The following is a 22,354-nucleotide window of genomic DNA, read 5'->3' on the forward strand; positions in this document are numbered from 1 at the left end:
CGGCCCTATGTTTAAGGGTCGTCCTCAGCAAGACAAAAATATATAAAAGAAAAAAGACTCACAACAACATGCGACCAATAAAACTAATTTTTTTTTTTTTTTTAAGCAGTCCTAGCATCCTTACTTTAGCAAAGTTCAACCAGGACTGATAAAAAGTAATTTAAAACAAGGTGCTTTAATGAGATGAAAGAAAAATAATTTAAAAACACGTTCTTATTTCTAATCCAACCTTTTTGGCAGCTAACCTCAAAGGTCTTTTTGTGGCTGGTTCTGTGTTAATGTCTATTGGTTTTTTTAAATATTTTGTAAGATTATTTTAAATTAAATTTGTGCATAGAGCGTTTAGTTTATATTCCCCCAAGTCCCTGTTTAAGGAAATATTATTATTAATGCTAAGTCTGATTTCAATTGATTCTCGGACTACCTGTTTTATGCCTATGTCATTGCTAATAAGGGCAGATTCATCAAAAAGTATATTGTGGCTAGGATTTTCAAAAATATGGCTGCCTAAAGCAGAATCAAATGAAACATTAGAAATATTAACATTTAGAGCTTTGACTATATCATCTTTATGCTGTTGTGGAAGTTTTTCTAAATTCTGGTGTCTTCTAACTACATAGTATTTGCCACAGTCGCATGGTATTTGATAGACCCCTCTTTGGCGAGTAACTGGGGTTTTATCTTTACCATAATTTAGAAAATTTATGATTTTGAAATTATTCGTGATACAGATTATTTTGTGTGTAAACTTTTTTAAGATTTGTAGTGATTTTTGGGATGTAGGGGAGATAAATTATGTTTCCAGGGTTTGTCGGAAGTCTCACATGGTAAACTACCATTTATTTTACGGGAGTGTCTTTTCAGTCTACAATTACTTACACTATTAATAAATAAAATAGGATACCCATTTCCAAAAAGTATGTCCTTGAAAAAGTTTAGTTCTGCTGTGATGTGGGAATCAGAACAAATGTTTATGGCAAGATCGAAGAGGGATATTACGACTGCTCTTTCAACTTAAGGGGTGGTATGATTTATAATGCAAATATCTATTATTTCGTGTTGGTTTTCTATAAACAGTAAAATTGAGTAAAACTGAGTAAACCATTAATTTGCTGGTAAAAAGAATACGGAATTGTTTAGCGATGGTAAAAAGAATTACAGAATGGTTCAAAGCCATATTTGACCACTGTCATCACTGTAGCTTATAATATTCTAATCTTGGTTCTCAGACTTATTTTCCTATTCTTCCAAACTTTTTTTTAACTGTGAAAAAACACCCTGAACCTTGGCTGTTCCACTTTTAACATCAACATCTTCACTGCTCCCACCATGTTTACTAATACTACCAAGGTAAGTGAAGCTGTCCACCTGATCAATCTTTTCATTACCCATCGTCACCTTTTCATCTTCACTTATTCCTAGCCTTAGTGACTTAGTCTTCTTTACATTAATTTTCAAACCTACTTTAGGACCCTGAACTCGCAAAACCTCTAAAAGTTCGTTCATTTTGCTCACACTTTCATCTAGGGTGCTAAAATCATCAGCATAATCTAGGTCCAGGAGACTTTTTCCTCCGCATTTGATTCCGTGGTCTCCAATTACCTTTCCTGTGCTCCTTAAGACAAAGTCCAATCAAAATAATCCATATAAAGGGGGATAGAAAACAACCCTGCTTAGCTCCTGATTTAATACAAAACCAGCTGCTAACCTCATTTCCTACCTTAACTACAGCAGTGTTATTCTCGTACATAACACTAATCACTATGATTTATTTTTGTGGTATACCATATGAGGATAAAACCTTTACTAAAGCTCTTCTATCAACAGAATCAAACGCTTGCTTATAATCTGTAAAACTGAAGACCAAAGGTGTTTGACAACTCAGGCACTTCTCAATTGTTAATCTAAGAGTGAAAATTTGGTCGACTAATCCTCTACCTTTTCTAAAAGCGCACTGTTCTTCTCTTAAAACTTTGCCTACGGTATCTCTCAGTCTAAAAAGTATCATACTACTAAGTAATTTGCTACTTACAGAGACCAGACTAATTCTTTGATAATTACCACAATCACTTTTATCAACTTTCTTGTAAATTGGCTTAATTAAGGTTTTTTCTGGTATACCATATAAGGATAAAAAAAAATTGTTAGGTTCTTCCCCTTTTTCAAAAATCATATTCATAATCTTCAGTAACTTATTTCTAACCTCGGAGCCACTATATTTAAAAACTTCATTTACCACCCTATCGGCACCTGGAGCCTTATTATTATTTAATCCTTTTAGTACTGTCGCTAATTTTTCTTCCCAAAACAAATCTTCCTTCACATCCAAGGTATCAAAACATTTTAATTTTTCTCTATATCTTATTCTGCAACTCTATCTCGGTTTATCAAATTCTCAAAATGTTCTGCCCATCTCTCTTTAATTTTTTTCTTATCGCTAATTTCGGCCCCATTCCTATCTTTAACTGGGAAAAGGTTCGGATTGACAATTCCCTCTCAATTTATCAACATGCCAGTATAATATTTTACTATTTTGCCGTCTAGCTGCATCTTCCAGATCCTCGGCAATTTTATCCATGGCCTCCACTTCAGACCTCCTTAGTTCATATTTTAATGATTTCTCCACTTTCTTTACATTCTTTTTGTTTTCATATGATCTATCACTCAGATAGTTCTTGTACAAGTTCTTTCTCCTTTCTATTAAACATTAAGCTTTTTCACTTAATATTCTTAGCTGCAGTCCTAGCTTTCTTCCCTAAGACGCCTTCAGCAACTTCACAAATTATTTGTCTAAAATTATTCCACCCATCCTCCACATTATCAAATTTTAAACTTTGAAGTATAGTATTCAACTGTTCCTGGAAAGTTTCTCTCATATTATCATCCTGGAGTCTACCAGCATCATAACTTCCTGGGAGGTATTTACCCTTCCAAAATTTCAGCTTTAAATTAACCCTTGACACTATTAGATGATGATCTTTACTTTTAACATCAATAACAGCACTCTTATATACCCTAGTATCTTGTATTGATACTTCCAGTCTTAGGTTTACAATAACATAAGCAATGAGATTTGCTGTCTTACCATCACGTGAATACCATGTTAACTTATGAGCCATTTTATGACCAAACACCGTATTGGTTATAACTAAATTGTTATACCTACAAAATTGCATGTCTTCATCCATTACTGTTTTCTTTTCCTATACCAAATTTACCTTGGCTAGGATACAATCTATCCCTATTTCTACCGACCTGGGCGTTAAAATCTCCTAGTAAAAGTGTCATATTTCTACCTGGGACCCTGTCTATTTGCTCCCGTAGCTGTAAGTAAAATGAATCTGATTCACTAGTATCTCCGTCAGCCGGCTCTACAGGGGTTTCTAATAAGCCCAGTTCGAATCGTCTAAATTCATCAGTCAAAATGTCGATAAAATAGTAATTTTTTAGCGTCGTAACATTCCAACTTCCAATTTTTATGTTCTTTAAATCATTGAAATTATTATGGCCTCAAGAAAAGCAATGATCCCGGATACCAGTGCAGGACGGGGATTACTTATCTTCTCAAGTATTCACCAAAGCGCTTAAGCCGGCTTAGAACCGGACAGTAAGAAGTCCCTGGGAACTCCACTATGAATGGCTCCTGTAATTTGCTCCTTTAATCGTAAGTAAAATTCATCTGAGTCACTAGTATCTCCATCAGTCGGTTCTAAAGGGGCATATACTACTATAGCTGATACCCTGAAGTTCTAGTCATTAAATGAGCAATTAGTATTCTATTATTAATTCCTTCCCAGCCTAAACAAGACTTAGCAGCTTCCTTATTCATCATGAACCCTGCTCCCTGTCTCTATACCCCATCCTTCCTGCCTGAGTAAAAAATTCTGTATCACCTAATTTCTTGCTTCCTATCCCTGGGATATGAGTTTCTGAAACTCCTAGTAAGTCCAGTTCAAATCGTCAGTCAAAATGCCGATACGATGGTCATTTTTTGACGCCGTAACATTCCAAGTTCCAGTTTTCATGTTGTTTAAATCATTGAAATTATATTGGCCTCAGGAAAAGCTATGATCCCGGTTACCAGTGCAAGACGGGAATCACATACCTTCTCAAGTCTACACCGAAGTGCTTAAGCCAGCTTAGAACCGGACAGCAAGAAGTCCCTGGGACCTCCATAAATGGAGGCTTTGGGTGATCCTGGATCCGTCTTCGCCACAAGATGGTTTTCAGCACTTGGCGATGTTCTTCTATCAACAAGAGTCAAAATCCCGCACAGACAATCTCAAACCTATTACCTCCGACTCATTACATATTCATGCCTACAATTATTATGCTACTATGGGGAGGCAGCCACATAGTAGATAAATAAGCTAGGAAGAGATTTTTCAGCCCGAAGACGCCCGTCAAAACATACCAAGCCCAGAAGAATTGTACATTAATCAAAACGCCGTAGCAATGCTGTGTCGTTTACTAGGCTATGATTTCCTCGAGGGGTACCACTCCTCAAGTGGGAATAGAGTTGACCACAAGGTCCCCAGTCTCGCAGGTACCCCGAAAGGGTCAAGGCAGCCTGTTGCAGAGGCCATTGTCCATAGATCTGGCTCTTAGGTCCTGCCGCAGTTGTCTTCATATAGAGGATCCTCCCGCGATGGTGTTCTGCATCACAATGCGATTTAACCCAGTACTGGGAGAAGGTTTTCAATTCAAGGGACTTGTGGACACACCGGTGTGCCCTATTGAGTGTACATTTGAGGGGCCTCTTCCTCCTCCGCCTGTATTTATGACCCCGGGTGAGGGTGCCCCATTTTCTACTATGGACCCCTAGGTACAAGGTCCCCTTTTGGTCCGTGCCTTCTGTAGAGTTACCCTACATATCAGTAGGGTGTTCCCCTATTACCACCTGGGGACACGCCGAGCGGCCTGGGGAAGTTCAGGAGCATAAGTTAAGACAATAAAGCCAAAACAATAAAATGAAAGCAGATTTCCAAAATGATGATAGAAATTATGGTATTTAGGCTACATGTTATAGCAACCCCACTAAAGAAGTAAAGTTAGTCATAGTGAAATATACCAAAATATGATGAAAATATAATACTTTAGTAACCAAATTATTGAAAGTGCAACAGAGAATTATGGAAAGCAGGCTGTCTAAAATGCATCATATTAAATACTAAACCTAATTATCTCTATAAATTAAATATTTAGTTAAAATATGCTGACATAGATACCATTATCTCACTCAGCCTTAGCTGATTATCTCCAAGTGGACACATACGTTTCAATACAGATCAAAAATAAAGCATGGTCACAAACTGGCAATCTTAAATAAATCTACGACGTGGTTTATTTTATCTTACCGAGGAGGGTTGATATTGGTAAGAATGAAGCTGTGTAGTTCCTTCTATCCTAAAAATAAAAAACCGTTCGCCGTTGGATAAGATCTTGTAGTACCTGCTACTGTAATACTATTATTTGCATATACTTGTAAGGCTAAGAGCATTGAGATAAAAATTTTAAGAAATATATGAATATACAGGTTATCGAAATGACATATCGGCAATGTCATGGCAATGTCTAATTATATAAAGTTGAAACTTACAGCTGAGATTTGGTGAAGGGGATGTTCAGCTGGCCAAAAGACAATATGTTATTAATACTGCTACTACAATTACTAGTGCTACTACTGTAAATACTACTACTAGTACTACTAGTACTAATAGTCTTAATACTACTACTGTGACTACTATTGCAATTATGCCTAAGGGTATGATGGTGGAATTTTTAGGTGGAAGATGAACTGAATCACAACACGCCATCAGTATTCAGGTGGTCAAAAGGGCATATCAGCAATATCTTAGGAACAATTTTGTGAGTGAAGTTGAAACTTACAGGATTTGTTGTGGTGGATGTTAAACTAAAGAAAAGACAATATTTGCCTCATAATGCTACTGCTTCTACTTTTACTACTATAACTACTAATACTACTACTACTGCTATTGCTGCAACTACTATTACTTCCACTACTGCTACAATTATTGCTAATACTACTACTGCTACTAAAGCTAAGACTAATACTATTAATTTTACTGCTACTACTGCTGCTGTTACTACCGGTGCTACTACTACTGCTACTAAAGCCAAGGGTATTAAGGTGGAAATTTTGGGCAATATTAAAATTGTATTGGACTAAATCGAAAAGAACTATGCCTACATAAGTTGTCAAGAGGATTTATCAGCAATACTTCAGGGTTGATGGTATTAAGTTGAAACTTTAGTCTTGTGTTGAGGGGGATGTTGAAGAAAACCAAAGGTGCTATGTGCATAATGCTACTAATTTTACTACTGCTACTACAACTATTGCTACTGCGCAAGCTAAGGGTATTGAAGTGAAGTTTTCAAGGAATATATTGGTGGATGTTGAACTAAATCAAAGCAAACTTTGATTATGTATATGGTCAAAATAGTGACTAAGTAATATCTCAAGGACGCCTTACATTATTTAGTCAGACCTTTCATGGTAGGTTGTGGCGGATTTTGCACTTGCCAGAAGACACTGTGTGTATACTTTTAACACTACTTATACCGTTATTGTAATTCATGACACTAAAAGTATTAAGGTGAAACTGTATGCAGGTTTTTATAAGAGCACATAAGCAATATCATAGGCAGTTGTGCTCTATCATAGCTAGTAATATCTTTGAAACTTTTAAAGATGCTTTTAGTTTGATTGGAAATTATAGGTTTATGTCGTATAGGCCTTTTTAAGAGTTGAAAGGGATTGCAGGGCAAGTAGCCCTCCTCTTAAGCCCATAATTTTCAAAACACTTCCAACCAAAATTTTCAGACAGCACTTTTTTCTGCAGAGTTGAACGGTCCAGGAGCTATATCTCTTGGGATATCGGGTACGTTAACCCCCCCCCCTCCCCACATTTATGCAATTTAACCATTATGCTTTAAAACTAAATATTGCTATAAAACTAACCTAAAAGGCACTGTTTATGCTGATTGCGGATAAAACATTTTAGGAATACCAAAAATGATTGAGGGTATTAAGCCGAAACTTCAAAGACAGCTGCTATTACTACTTCTTCTTTAACAACTTAACTGAATCAAAAGAGAGTAAGTATATCCAGATTGTCAAAGAGCATAGATAAAATTTCCTTTGGAATGGTATTAAGTTTAAAATTTTCATGTCAAGTAGAAGAAGTAAAAAACTAATTTGGATGTATAGTAGCAGTACTATTTGCGTCAAGATTCTCAAAAAGGTCTATGTTGTTAAAAATTGTTGAAAAGTTTCTTGAACATACAAATAGCAACCCAAACTATGGATTCTTACATAAAAAAAATTAATTGTCATTTTAATTCTTCCATAAATAAGACTATGTCAATAAAAATGAACAGACAATAATCTAAAAATGTGTTTCCACAAAATAAGTTTTTCAAAGAAAAGTAAAGAACTAGATTACGCCAAAATGAGCAGAAATAAATTCAAACAATATGCCAAGCGTCAAACTACCGTAAATCACTGTTCATAAATAAATGAAACGTACAACAGACATATAGTACAATAAATAACCGAGTCAAACTCAAAACAAGCATAAATTAACATGAGAAGGGCTGACAACCCCCATGAATTCTTAAGGACAGAACATAATTTATACTTTACTAAAGAGAAAACACAGCTGTATTTGCATTGTCAGTTTAGTATACATATGTTGACATTAATCCCTTAAAGTATTAATAATTGCATTAAAGTTAAAACGGTGAAAACATTAAAACAATTTTTTTTTTCAGTAAAGCGTATTTTATGTTCTAGCCTTAAGAAGGCATGGAGGCTGTCATCCCTACTCATGTTAATTTCTGCATGTTTTGATTTTGACTTGGTTATTTATTGTAATTTGTGCTCGTTTTGGGTTTCATTTATTTATTGATGGTGACGTGTGGTAGTTTTATGTTTGGCAGATAATTTGATTTTATTCTGCATATATTCGGTTTAATGGAGTTCTTTCCTTTTTTTGAAAAACTTATTTTGTGGGAAAAGTTTTTTAAATTAATATTAGTTAAAAGGTTTCATATTTATTAGAGAAGAGATTAGGTTTGTACAATAATTATCTGAGTGATAGATCATATGAAAATAAGAGGAATGTAAAGAAAGTGGAAACACATTGATATATGAACTAAATAGGCGTCTAATATAGACCTTGGATAAAACTGCCGAGGATCTCGAAGATGTAACTAGAAAACACACTAGTATAGAAATTGCCCTGGCATGTTAAGAAATTGAAAGGGAGTAGTCAATCTGGACTTGTCCCAGTTGAAGATAGGAACGGGGCCGCAATTAGTGATAAGGAAAGAGTTAAAAAGGGATGGGCAGAACATTTTAAATAGCCTATGTAAAAGGGCTTTGAAATTGTAGGAAATGATCAGTTTGTGAAGTTCTGCGTAAAGAATGTGTCGTCAAGGTTGTCTTTACTCAAACACAGTGTTCACTTGTCTAGGTAATATTATTAGTTAAAATAGTGGGCGCGGAGATGTTGAAAGGAGAATAGCCAAGGCCCATGGTGTTTTTCGCAGTTGAAAACAGTTTTGAAGAACAGGAAGATAAGTCTGCCAACCAAGATTAGAATATTGGAAGCTACAGTGATGAAAGAGGTCAAGTATGGTTCCGAAGCATGTGCGCTCGGAAAACGGAGGAAAACGCTCGGAAGCTTGAATAGATTGGGGTAGAGGAGAACCATACGTAGCTATATTGGCCTTAGGCCGCTTGATGCTGCGGCGACTTTTTAGTAGTAGTAGTAGTAGTGGTGGAATTTCTTTTACAATAAAAACAAAAATATTCTTTAAGAGATTTTATTTATTTAAAATGTCGGAGCAAATTTAGCAATACAATATTTTTCTCAATTGCTAATTTTACAGTATTAAGAACTTCCCATCAACTGTTATCGGCGCTGGGCCAAACTTACAGGAAAATAACATTGTTATAAAAAAAATAATGTTTCAGTGTTTTAAGATAGTGCCAAATTGTTGCTGCTATAAATTTTTTAATTCAAACTTATTTTAACCTTGTTTCAGGCAAAATGCGATGGATAGTTTTTGATGGATGCATTGATCCAGAGTGGATTGAATCCTTTAATTCGATCCTCGATGACAACCGGATTTTAACTCTACCATCTGGAGATAGACTGACTTTTGATTCGAATTTAAAGCTTATTTTTGAGACGGACGATTTAAGTCTAGCCTCACCTGCGACGATCACCAGACTAGGTGTAGTACTGACCAAGTAATTATCTTTTTTTATAACAGTTACTCCAGTATTTACTTATTTAGGCTATATATTGTAACAGTTTTAACGTAATACTTCAGCTCATCAAACAGTTCATGGTAACGAACTGTAAGTAAGGAGCAACCCGGCTCAATAGTAACCTAAGCTCTAAAAACGGAATTTTGATATCAGTAGATAAATCAAAAGAATCAGATTTATATCCTGATCTCAAATATATAAGTTTCATTAAGTTCAGCTTTACCAATCAAAAGTTACGAGCCTGAAAAGATTAGCGCTATTTTCGAAAAAAGGAGGAAACACACCTTCAAAGTATAAGAATCTTAATGAAAATTACATAATCAGATTCAGCGTATCAGAAAACCCTAGCGATAAAGTTTCAAGCTCCTATCTGCAAAATGTGGAATTTTTTATTTTTTGCCAGAAGAAAGATCACGCATGCGTGTTTAATTGTTTGTTTTTTCCCCCGCGGTGATCTTATCAATCCAGTGGCCCTGTAATATCGTGAGAGAGCTCACTTGAACGGAAATTAAAAGTTCTAGTGTCCTTTTTAAGTAATCAAAAAAGTGGAGGGTAACTAGGCCCCCTCGCACGCTCATTTTTTTCCCAAAGTCATCCGATCAAAATTTTAAGATAGCCATTTTGTTCAGCATAGTCGAAAATTTAATAAATATGTCTTTGAGGAAGACTTAATCACCCACAGTTCCCAGGGGAAGGGCTGGAAGTTATGAACTTTGCCCATTATTTACATACAGTATTGGTTACTGGGAAGTATTAAATAAATAAAAAACAAGTTTTCTTAACTGAAAGTAAGAAACAACGTTAAAACTTGACATTAACAGAAAATTTTATGTATATAAGGGGGATTGCTTCTCCTAAATAGCTCACTCTTACGATAAAGTTTTTTTTAACTCTTAAAAGAGGTTATTATTCTAATTAAACAGTCTTTGTGATTCAGGAGTCATTCCTAATTAAATGGAACAAAAGTCAAACTTAGGTTATTATAAGGTTATTATTAGTTAAAAAAGGTAAAACTAATATGCAAACTTCGTATTAATTATTCATGTACGGTGAACCTAAATCAAAACCTGTATTAATTCAAGAACGTTCAGAAATTAAATAAAAAAGAAGTTCTTTTAACTGAAATTAAGGAGCGATATTAAAACTTAAAATGAATAGAAATTATTCCGTATATGAAAGGGGCTGTCCCCTCCTCAACCCCTCGCTATTTACGCTAATTTTTTTAATTGATTTAAAAAATAAAGTTGTGAGACAGAGTCAAACTTGTAACCCCTGAAGCGGTAGGGGGGGGGGTCATGTTGTGCCCAAAGGCATGGTTATTGGACCTTTCAACTATGATGAACAAACTGGCTACCTCAAAATTTTTATTGGACGATTTTGGGAAAAAAGGGGTGGAGGAGGGAGCCTAGTTGCCCTCCAACTTTTTAGTCACTTTAAAAGGGCACTAGAACTTTTAGTTTTCGCTCAACTGAACCCTCTCTGGATATTCTAAGACCACTGGGATGATACGATTACTCCTGGGAAAAAATAAAATAAACACGTATCCGTGATCTTTCTTCTGGCAAAAAATACAAAATTCCACTTTTTTGCAGATATGAGCTTGAAACCTTATCAGTAGGGAGCTGTGATGCACTGAATCTGATGGTGTGATTTTAATTGAAATCACTTGACTTTTATGGGCCGTTTCCCCCTTTTTTCGAAAATCAGAAAAATTTTCTCAGGCTCGAAACCTTTGATGGGTAAGATCAAACCTAATGAAACCTTATACATTTAAAATCAACATAAAAAGTCAATCCTTTTGATGTATCTGTTGGTGTCAAATTCCGTTTTTTAGAGTTTCGGTTACTATTGAGCCGGGTAGCTCCTCACTTACAGTTCGTTACTACGAACTGTTTGATAGCAAAATGCTTTTTATATCTTGACATTTTATCTTTTTAAGGTTCTTGGAACTCTTAACATCGTAGGATTTAGTTTGTCAAACAAAGTCTTTTTTAATTTATTTCCTAAGAAAATAGCTTGTTTTAATTGCTTAAAACACGTCTCCACTTCCAACCTCAATTGGACCTAAATAGGGGATAACGATCCCGGATTTTTTTTTAATTTTCTGAATTTCAGAATTTTGAAATTTAATTCATTATTATCCAATAAATTCCCATTCTCTAACAAGGCAAGTCTCTAAATTTAATTACAAAATCTATATATGCAGGAATTATTGTTGTCTCTAGATTTATGGAGAAAAACAATGAGAAAAACAATAGAGAAAAACAAATGAAAAATGAAAATAGAGAAAAACAATGAAAAAAACAGGAAGGTAAGGAATAGGAAAGTACTGTTACCACTGTTACTACTACTAATAATAAAACACAACAACTAAAATAAATATGATACTAGTACTACTATGGTTAAGGGTATGAAAGTGAATATTTCAGAGAATGTTGAGAAAAATGTTGAACTAAGTCAAAATGCTCTAAATAAATGTAGATTGTCAAAAGGGAGTTAATTTCAAGAATTACCTAGGGTATTAAGTTGGAAATTTCTGGGAACGCTGAAGGGGAAGATTATTTAACCAAAAGGCAGTATTTTTATGCTTCCACTAACACTACAATCACACCTACTACTACTATTGCTACTCCACTTACTACTGATATTGTGATTAAGGCAAGAGTCTTGGCTTAGGGTAAGGTCAAACTAAATTCAAAAACACTATGTCTATTCTAGCTATCAAAAGGGAATATAGCTAATATTAAAACGACAACCTATGTTATTAAGTGGGAGCCACCAGGGTCTAATGAAGGGGATTTTTAATTAACCAAAATCAGCTACTTTACTACAGCTACTACTACTACTACTACTACTACTGGTACTACTACTAATCTTATGTCTGCAACTACAAGTAATACTCCTACTACTATTACTGCGACTACTGTTGCAACTAAGACTAATGCTATGAAGGGAAATAAAATTTGTACTTGCAGGTTGTCAAAAGGGCTCATTAACAATATCTTAGAGATATTTGGAGTGTGAAGTTGAAAGTTACAAGGCTTGTTGTAAGAGATGTTGAACTAAAGAAAATGCAATAATTAAATGCTAGTGCTATTAAATTTACTACTACTAAAACGACTACTACTACTGCTACTTCTGCTGCTATTATTACTTATGCTACCACTTATATTGCCACATAAGCTAAGAGTGTTAAGACAAATATTCCAGGGAATGTTAAAACAGTGTTAAACTAAACCAAAACCCACTCTCTACATATAGCCCGTTGAAGGAAAGTATCAGCAATGTCACAGGAACTGTCTACAGAAATACGTTGAAACTTTTGGGGTCACTTCTATTATAATTTCTTCTCTAACAAGAAAACCAAATAAAAACGTATAAGTAAAAATAGCATAGATACAATGTTGTAAAAAGGGCATCAAGTTTTGTTTTTGAAGGAAACTTGAGTAGGTGTAAAACTCGATCAAGGGATACTGTGTGTTTCCAGATTTTCAAAAGGGCGTATATTGTGGAAAACTATTGAAATTTTTTCCAGCATATAAATAGTAAGCCAAAATATGAATTCTTATAGGAAAAAATGAAAAGATTTAAAATGTTATTTTCTTTACCGTTTAAAAAGACTGTGTCGCTTAAAAATGAAGAATTTTTTTTTACGTTTTCCACCAAGGAAGGTTTTCAAAGAAAAGTAGAGCTATGTTAAACCGATAATGAGCAGAAATAAAGTCAAATAATTCTCTAGTATACAACTAGCACAAATCAACATCTATTAAGAAAAAAAAAACGAACAGAAATTAGTGGCAACGCTCTAGTATTGCCTATATTACAGGCCATAAGACTTCAGTGGTTGTGGGAGTTTTTCCCAGAGGTACTTTATATGGAAGAGGTGGTCGTATAGGCTTTGGAGGAGGCTCATTCGATTGGAAACCGATAGTTCCAGTGCCCTTTTTAAAAGTGATCGAAGGGAAACTGGCAGTCTCCACGCCCTCTTTTCCTCAAATGTATTCAACTAAAATTTTGAGATAGCTATTTTGCTCAAAATAGTCCAAAGGGTCGACACAACCCTCATATCCTAGATAAGGTGTTGTAAGTTATATCCAGGGGTCATATTAAGATCTTATGGAAGGGGGGGGGGGTTGTTCGTATAAACTTTGGAGGGGGCTCACCTGATTTAAAATTGAATGTACTAGTTCCCTTTTTAAGGGTCAAAAGTGATCGGAGGACAAGTACCCCCCCCCCCCTCTAAGGCCCTCTTCTCCCCAAATACAACAGATAAAAATTTTGTGATAGCCATTTTGTGCAGAATAATCCAAAGATCATATAACAATGCCTCTGGGGTTAACATAACTCCCTAGAGCCTGGGAGTAAGGATTGAATGTTTTGGCCTGGAAAATACGAAAAGTCTCATCTTACTAAAAGGGAGCTAGTTAATCAAAGAGAGGACAGTGGCAATTTCATTTCTTATTGACCCCGGAGGAACACTCACTCACAAATCAAAATATAAGAAGCATAGGTTTTCTGTCCATATAGCACTACTTTCTTTCTGCTGACTGCAACTTTTTTTTAATGAAAACTTTTTTTTTAGTGAAGATGACCTTGTCTGGCAGAAACTTGTGGAAATTTTTTTAGAAGACCAGAAGTTTACTAGCGCACTTAGTGAAACTATTCATACCGTTATACACAATAGTAAGTAGATTGTTGAACATTACTAATATAGCATTGTGACTGTTAATTTTCTTGCTTAAGAGGCTCTTTGTCATTTTTTCATCTGTCATTTGTCGGTCATTCGTTGTCTGTCACAATGCCATTTGTTATTTGATACATAACCCAATCCCAACTTCCTCCTGGGAAGATTAGATATATTTTTATCCTTGAAAAGTTAATGACCTTGTAACTTGATTAGTAAAATTTATAGCTAATTTTATTAGTAAAAGGGTATATAATGCTCCTCACTGCATCCAACTGCTTCAGTGTTTTACCTTTCTCCTAACCAAGAAATTAATGTTTATATTAGGTGTTTTAATCAATTGCTTCCTTATTACCTGAATTAGTAGAACCCTGTCGTAGCCAAGCCTGAACGATAATTATTTTCGTTGTGATCTAATAGTATTTCTAATTTTTTTTATTCTTTTTTTCTACTCCCCTGTTTCCAATAGAGCTTTTTAAGGCTTTTCCTATATAATAGGTTCTTAGGAAACAAGAATATCTTTGTGACGAAGACCTTTGAAAGGTAAAAGATATTTTAAACAGCATTGGGCAAATGAACTGAGAAGAAATAAGCGAATCTTAGAATTTCCACTTTTCAATGAAAAATGCTTATCAATCTTTTCTTTAATACCACGTTTTTTTCCATTTCTTTAAGATTTATACAATTTTACGAAGTTGAGGATACCTTTAATCTATATTTAACCCTAGAAGCTAGAAATAAAGCTATCATTTTTTCCAAAAACAAGGGCGAAAATCCACCCAGTTACATTTTCATGTTCTCGGTTGAGATAATTTACTCTTGAGTTTTCTACTGTGACTCACATTAAATTAATTTTAACGGGCATACTTTAAAAAAACTTTTATTTTTATTCCGTTTATATGCAATGCTGGATTAAATTTTAAAATTCCACTTTTTAGCCAAAAATACTAAGCACTCTTTCAAATGTCCTGTGTTCACTAGCATGTTTTTTCGCATTTTCAATTTTTTTGTATTTATGGTAAAAAGAGGGGGAAACTAGCATTTTATGCTTATGAATTCCAAAAATGACGGATGCTAGGAAATAACTTTTAGGTGGAAAATTCTTGTGAAGGGTTGATTGCTGCCTCAAATCGCTAAATACTCCTTTTTAAAGAAATATCTGTTTATTTACCCCCCCCACATATTAAGGGAATGAAATAAGAATAATTGATGATATTAACTAAAAATTCAGATTATGTAAATATTCCTACGGGTATACAGATCGGGCTGTGGCTCATAATAACGAAAAAATTTGGAAGTTTATGGGATCATACAAAATATCCGGACAATTGATGGAAAATAATATAGGCAGCGCAATAGCGCTGCATAAGTAAAAAACAATGTGGCCACAGTGTATTATTTATTTTTCTTTTTTCTCCATACCCAGGCATTTCGTATCGAAGGGGTTGTCGTAGAAACTTCGAATAGGGCTCATTCGATTGGAAATTTGAGTGGCTAGTATCCTTTTTAATAGTCAAAAGTAATTGGAGGGCAACTAGCCCCCCCACCCAACATTCCCCTAAACACATCCCATCACAAACTTGAGATTGCCATTTTGGTCAGCGTAGTTGATTTCCAAATAGAAAATATGTTTTTGAGAAGGACACTCCCCCACAACCCCTCGGGGCAAGGGTTTTAAGTTATGCCCTGAGGGCATATAAGAACGATGTTGGCACAATGTATAATTTATGTTTTTTCCTTTAGAGCAGGGCACTTCATACGGAAGGGTTCATCGTAGAAACTTCAAAAGGGGCTTATTCGATTAGAAATCGAGAGTTCTAGTGCTTTTTTTAATAGTCGAAAGTGATTAGAAGGTAACTAGGCCCCCCCACGCCCATCATTCCCCCAAACACATCCAATCAAAATTTTGAGATAGCCATTTTGTTCAGTGTAGCTGATTTTCAGATAGAAAATAAGTTTTTGAGGAGGACACTCTCCACAGCCCTCAGGGCAAGGGTTTTAAGTTATACCCTGGGGGCATATAAGGTTTTTTTACAGAAAGCTTTGTCGTAGAAACTTCAAAAAGGGCTCATTCGATTGGAAATTCAAAGGGCAAGCGCCCTTTTTAATAGTCGAAAGTGATTGGAGGGCAACTAACCCCCCCCCCCCTACGTCCATCATTCCCCCAAACACATCCAATCAAAATTTTGAGATAGCCATTTTGTTCAGCGTAGCTGTTTTCCACAGAGAAATTATTTTTTTGAGGAGGATACTCTCCTACAGCCCTCAGGGCAAGGGTTTTAAGTTATGCCCTGGGGGCATATAAGATTTTTATAGAAAACGTTGTCGTAGAAACTTCAAAACAGGTTCATTCGATTGAAAATTCTAAGGGCTAGTGCCCTTCTTAATAGTCGAAAGTGATTAGAGGGTAACTAGCCCCCCTCCCCCCCCCCCCCCAACGTCCATCATTCCCCAAAACACATCAAATAAACATTTTGAGATAGCCAGTTTGTTCAGCGTAAATGATTTCCAAATTGAAAATATGTTTTTGATACGACACTCCCCCACAACCCTCAGGGCAACGGTTATAAGTTATGCCCTGGGGGCATATAAGGTTTTATTGAAAGCTTTGTCATAAAAACTTGAAAAGGGGCTCATTCGACTGGAAATTCAAACGGCTGGTGCCCATTTTAACAGTCAAAAGTGATTGGAGGGCAACTAACCCACCTCTTAAGCCTACCTTTTCCCCAATCAAATCCAATCAAAATTTTTAGATAGCCATTTTATTCAACGTAGTTGGAAGTTTTGGAAATTAGGTCTTTAAGGATGAAAACCCCTTCCCCCGAAGCCTTCAGGGCAAGGGTTGTAAGTTATGCCCTGGGGGGTATATAAAGTTTTTATTGAAAGAGTTGTCGTAGAAACTTCAGAAGGGCTCATTCAATTGGAAATTGAAAGGGCTAGTGCCTTTTTTAATAGTTGAAAGTGATTGGATAGCGACTAACGCCCCTCTCACGCCAACCATTTTCCCAAACACATCCAATCAAAATTTTGAGATATCCATTTTGTTCAACGTATTTGCAAGTTCTGGTAATTAGGTCTTTTAGGATGATAACCCCCCTCTGGGCCCTTAGTGCATGGGTTGTAAGTTATGCCCTGGAGGCATATTGAGTTTTTATTGAAAGTGTTGTCGTAGAAACTTAAAAAGGGTTCATTCAATCGGAAATTGAAAGGGTTAGTGTCTTTTTTAATAGTTGAACGTGATCGGATAGCAACTAATGGCCCTCTCACGCCCACCATTTTCCAAAACACGTCCAATCAAAATTTGGAGATATCCATTTTGTTCAACGTAGTTGAACGTTCTGGAAATTAGGTCTTTGAGGATGATAATCCCCTCAGAGACCTCAGTGCAAGGGTTGTAAGTTATGCCCTGGGGGCATATAAGGTTTATATAGAAAGTTGTTGTATAAATCATAGGCAGCGTGATCATGCTGCCTAAGTAAAGAACGGGGACACTCGAGAACGAGACAAGAAACGAGGACTAAGTAAAGAGGAGGACACTCCCCCACAACCCTCAGGGTATTTGTTTTAAGTTATGCCATTGGGGCATATAAGAGCGATGTTGGCACAATGTATTGATTATTAATTTCTTCCTTTAGAGCAAGACACTTTGTATCGAAGAAGTTGTCGTAGAAACTTCAAAAATGGTTCATTCAATGGGAAATTGGAGTGGCTTGTGCCTTTTTTATTAGTCGAAAGCGAATGGAAGCCAACTAACACCCCTTCTTCGCACACCATTTCCCGAAACACATCCAATCAAAATTTTCGAGATAGCTTTTTTGTTCGGCATAGTTGATTTCAAGATAGAAACTATGTTTTTGTGCAGGACAGTCCCCCACAGCCCTCATGACGAGGGCTGCAAAGTTATGCCTTGTGGCCATGTAAGGTTTTTTATAGAAGGTGCTGCCATAGAAACTTTAAAAAAGAATAATTCGATTTAAAACTTAGAGTGTACGTGTCCTTTTTAATAGTAAAAAGAGAATAAAGGGTAGCTAACCCGCCTCTCACTCCCACCTTTTCCCCAAACACATCTAATCAAAACTTTGAGATAGCCATTTTATTCAACGTAGTTTTGCGTTCTGGAAATTAGGTCTTTGAGGATGAAACTCCCCCCCCCCGCCCCTCAGGGCAAGGGTTGTAAATTATGCCTAGGGGCTTATAGGATTTTTATATAACCCATTGTTGTAGAAACTTCAAAAAGGGCTCATTCGATTGAAAATTGAAATGGCTAGTGCTCTTTTTAATTGTTGAAAGTGATTGGAAAGCAACTAACGCCCCTTCCAAGCTCCCCATTTCCCCAAACACATCCAATCAAAATTTTGAGATATCCATTTTGTTCCACGCAGTTCAAAGTTCAGGAAATTATACCTTTGAGCAGGGCACTACCCCCACAGTCTTCAGGGCAAGGGTTTTAAGTTATGCCCTGGGGTTAAATAAGGTTTTTTATTGAAATCTTTGTCGAAGAAACTTGAAAAAGGGCTCATTCGATTTGAAATTTGAAGGGCTAGTGCCGTTTTTAATAGTCGAAAGTGATTTGAGGGAAACTAACCCCCCTCTCACGCTAATTTTTTCCCCAAACACATCCAATCAATATTTTAGATAACCATTTTATTCAACGTAGTTGAAAGTTTTGGAAATTAGGTCTTTAAGCTTGACAACCCCTCTCCCCCCCCCCCACCGCCCTCAGGGCAAGGGTTGTAAGTTATGCCCTGGGGGCATATAAGGTTTTTATTGAAAGCGTAGAAACTTCAAAAGTACTCATTCAATTGAAAATTGAAAGGTCTAGTGCCTTTTTTAATACTTGAAAGTGATTGGAGAGTGACTAACGCCCCTCTAACGCCCACTGTTTTCACAAACACATCCAATCAAAATTTTGAGATATCCATTTTGTTCAACGTAGCTGAAAGTTCTTGAAATTAGGTCTTTTAGGATGATAGCCCCCTCAGAGATCTCAGTACAAGGGTTGTAAGTTATGCCATGGGGGCATATAAAGATTATATAGAAAGTTGCTACAGAAATTTCAAAAAGGGCTCATTTGATTGGAAATTGAAATTGCCGTTTTTAATAGTTGAAAGTGAGTGGAGGGTAATTAACCCCCCTCTTACGCCTACCATTTCCCCAAAAACATTCAGTCAAAGTTTAGGGATAGCCATTTTGTTCAATGTAGTTGAAAGTTCTGGAAATTATGTATTTAAAAATACCCCCCCCCCCCCAGAGCCCCAAGGGCGAAGGTTGTAAGTTCTGCCCTGGGGCCATATAAGGTTTTTATAGATAGAGCTGTCGTAAAACTTCAAAAGGGGGGCTCTTTAAATTGGAAATTGAGAGGGCTAGTGCCCTTTGTAATAGTCGAACGTGAGTGGAGAGTAATTAACCCCCCTCTTACGCCCACCATTCCTCCAAACACATCAAATCAAAATTTTCAGACAACCATTTTTTTCAACTTAGTAGAAAGTTCTTGAAATTAGGTCTTTAAGACTGATACTCCCCCCCCCCTCCAAAAATCTGGGCAAGGGTTTTAAGTTATTCCCTGGGGGCATATAGGATTTTATTGAAAGTTTTGTCGTGGAAACTTCAAAAGGGCTCATTTGATTGGAAATTGAAAGGACTAGGTCGATTTTAATAGTTGAAAGTGATTGGAGAGCGACTACCGCCCCTCTGACGCCCACCATTCCCCCAAACACATCCAATCAATATTTTGAGATAACCATTTTGTTTAACGTAGTTGAAAGTCTTGGAAATTCGGTCTTAGAGTCTGCCAACCACCCTAACACACCTTACATTATACCCAAAACGAACAGAAATTACAATAAATAACCGAGTCAAACTCAAAACGAGCAGAAATTAACATAAGTTGGGCGCAAAACCCTTATGCCTTCCCAAGGCCAGAAAAAATTTGCACTTTACTGAAAAAAATACAAATGAATGACAGAATGAGCATTGTCATTTTAATATACATATACTGATATTTAGTAAATAAAATGTTAATATTATTTGAATTTTTAAAGTTATAAAAGTAAAAACATTTATATTTTTTCAGTAAAGTGCAAATTTTGTTCTGGCCTTGGGAAGGCATAGGGGTTTTGCGCCCAACTTATGTTAATTTCTGCTCGTTTTGAGTTTGACCCGGTTATTTATTGTAATTTCTGTTTGTTTTGGGTTTCTTTTATTTACCGATGCTGATTTGTGCGAGTTTCACGCTTGGTAAATCATTTGATTTTATTTTTGCTCATTTTTTGTTTAATGGAGTTCTTTACTTTTCTTTGAAAAACTTATTTTGTGGAAATTTTTTTTTAATTAATTACTTGAAAACACTATTGATTTTGCCTGTGATCAAACTTGTATGTTGACTAGAATCATTAATTCAACAGGAATAAACCATGCAGACACAGTTCCTGTGTTGAACATACTTCTGATGCATTAAAAATTCTTCTCAGGGAGACTTTGGAGATATTGTGAGTCTGTAATCCCTAAAGACAGCTTCCGAAAACCATTTTCATACCAAAAGTTCTAATTTTCCTACTTTCTACTCTATATTTTGATTGCTCAGATTTTCAGGAACATGAATACGATTTAATTTGTTTTTTTTCCATAATATTTAAATAGCCGTCATCTTATTGATTTTGACCCTAGTTTTTTCATGTTCCCACTTCAAACTTTGATTTGCTCAGATGTTCAGGAATATCCGTACACCCCAATGTCATTCTCTTTTCCCCATACTATTTTGGACCCTTTCTTTTATTGATTTTGTAGATATTTTTTCTTATTTTTCATTTCAGAATTTGTTTTATCCATTTTTTCAGGATTATTTAACACCCTTATGCCATCCTCTTTCCCATATAATATATAAAACCTTTCCTTTTTATTGATTAATTAAAAAAAAACATTCCGCAAAGGAAAGTTTTCAAAAAAATAAAGAGCCACATTAAGCTTAAGACCAGAATAAATAAAGTCCTATTATAATTTAAACTTAAAATAACCATAAATTTACTCTTCAACAATAATAAACAGAATTTAAAATAAATTATAAACAGAACTCTAAATAAATTAGAATATGTGACACAAATATAAAAGATACTGATATATCTAAACAAACATTTTAAAAACAAGCAAAAATTAAATTGAAAATTCAAGTCAAACTTGAAACAAGCTAGAAGTTCTAAAAAGAAGATACTGGCTGTTGTCCCATTGCCCCTCCCCAAGCCATAAAGTTCTAAGACACATTGCGTCATTGATGTTTTATTAAGAACAATTCATATTTTGAACAGTGTGCTTTATTTTTTTAAATACTCTCCAACGAATAAATAATCAACCACTATAATCATTAAGATTACTGGAAAAAACTAATAAAAATTCATTAAATATTTATTATTTAATGAAATTAAAGTTCAGCATTTTACAATACAATACTGTACATTGTATTTAAGCTAAAACACTATACAAAAGGACAAAGCTGTTTTTCAATGGACTTAAAAAGTGGATGATAATAAAAAGAAACATGATAATCTTATTGATAAAAACATGCTGCATATTATAAAGTAAGAATTCCTTTGTTTCAAATGAAATCATTAAATATTAGTATACAATATTGATTTCTTCAAGACCACAGTTTTTAGTAAAGCACTAGTTTTTTAGAATTCTATAAATCTAGGGAAATATTACAAGTCAGTTGATTTGAACCCTGGTTGTAGATATATGTCTCATAAACTACGAAGCAATAACTTTGTTCGTTTTAAGTGTCATCTTCGCTCTTTACTCCCATCAGAGAAACTTAGTTTTTTTTTTTTTTAATTAATAAAAGGGTACTTGTATGATATACTCACTACCTAATATTCTTCTAATATGTTTTTCTGACGCTCAATCCTAATATAATACACTAAAGTAAGATAAAAATAAAATACTTTAGAAACAAACGTGGGCTATATGTTTACACATTAGGGAGGAGAGGGTAAAGTATAGCAGGTCTACATGCCTAATGTGTTAGGTACAATTATTCTGCATATTATGTAGTAAGAATTGCTTTCTAAATTCACACTGTCCAAATACTTTTCCCCCGCACCCCTAATATACAAATATATAGCCCAAATTATATATTTTCCATATCTTCTGTCACTTGTCTACGTCTTGTCACACGCCAAGCTGAAAGAAACCAACGATAAACACCGGTTCTATAATGAGTTGATGAATTAATAACTTGAGCGGTAGAGGTTTTATCATACAAGTACCAACAAAAGATGAAAATGAACAGAAATAATTATGTATATGAGGGTGACTGTTTCCTTGTAAACCCTACGCTCTTTCATAGGCAGCTTGATAGCGCTGCATAAGTAAAGGAC

The 22,354-nt window shown here is 35.3% G+C and overlaps 1 protein-coding gene across 1 annotated transcript in view; it reads left to right on the plus strand.

Moving 5' to 3' along the window:
- LOC148949096 (cytoplasmic dynein 2 heavy chain 1-like) overlaps positions 1-22,354 on the plus strand; it is a 177,335-nt gene that overhangs the window by 45,303 nt on the left and 109,678 nt on the right. Inside the window, exons 5-6 of the mRNA XM_089092623.1 lie at positions 9,073-9,280; positions 13,884-13,984. Of these exons, the coding sequence (XP_088948749.1) occupies positions 9,073-9,280; positions 13,884-13,984 (309 nt within the window). The remainder of the gene's footprint in view (positions 1-9,072; positions 9,281-13,883; positions 13,985-22,354) is intronic.

Source organism: Artemia sp. Qi Xiang Cuo, chromosome 8, assembly GCF_049724085.1.
Source record: "Artemia sp. Qi Xiang Cuo chromosome 8, ASM4972408v1, whole genome shotgun sequence".
Taxonomy (NCBI): domain Eukaryota; kingdom Metazoa; phylum Arthropoda; class Branchiopoda; order Anostraca; family Artemiidae; genus Artemia; species Artemia sp. Qi Xiang Cuo.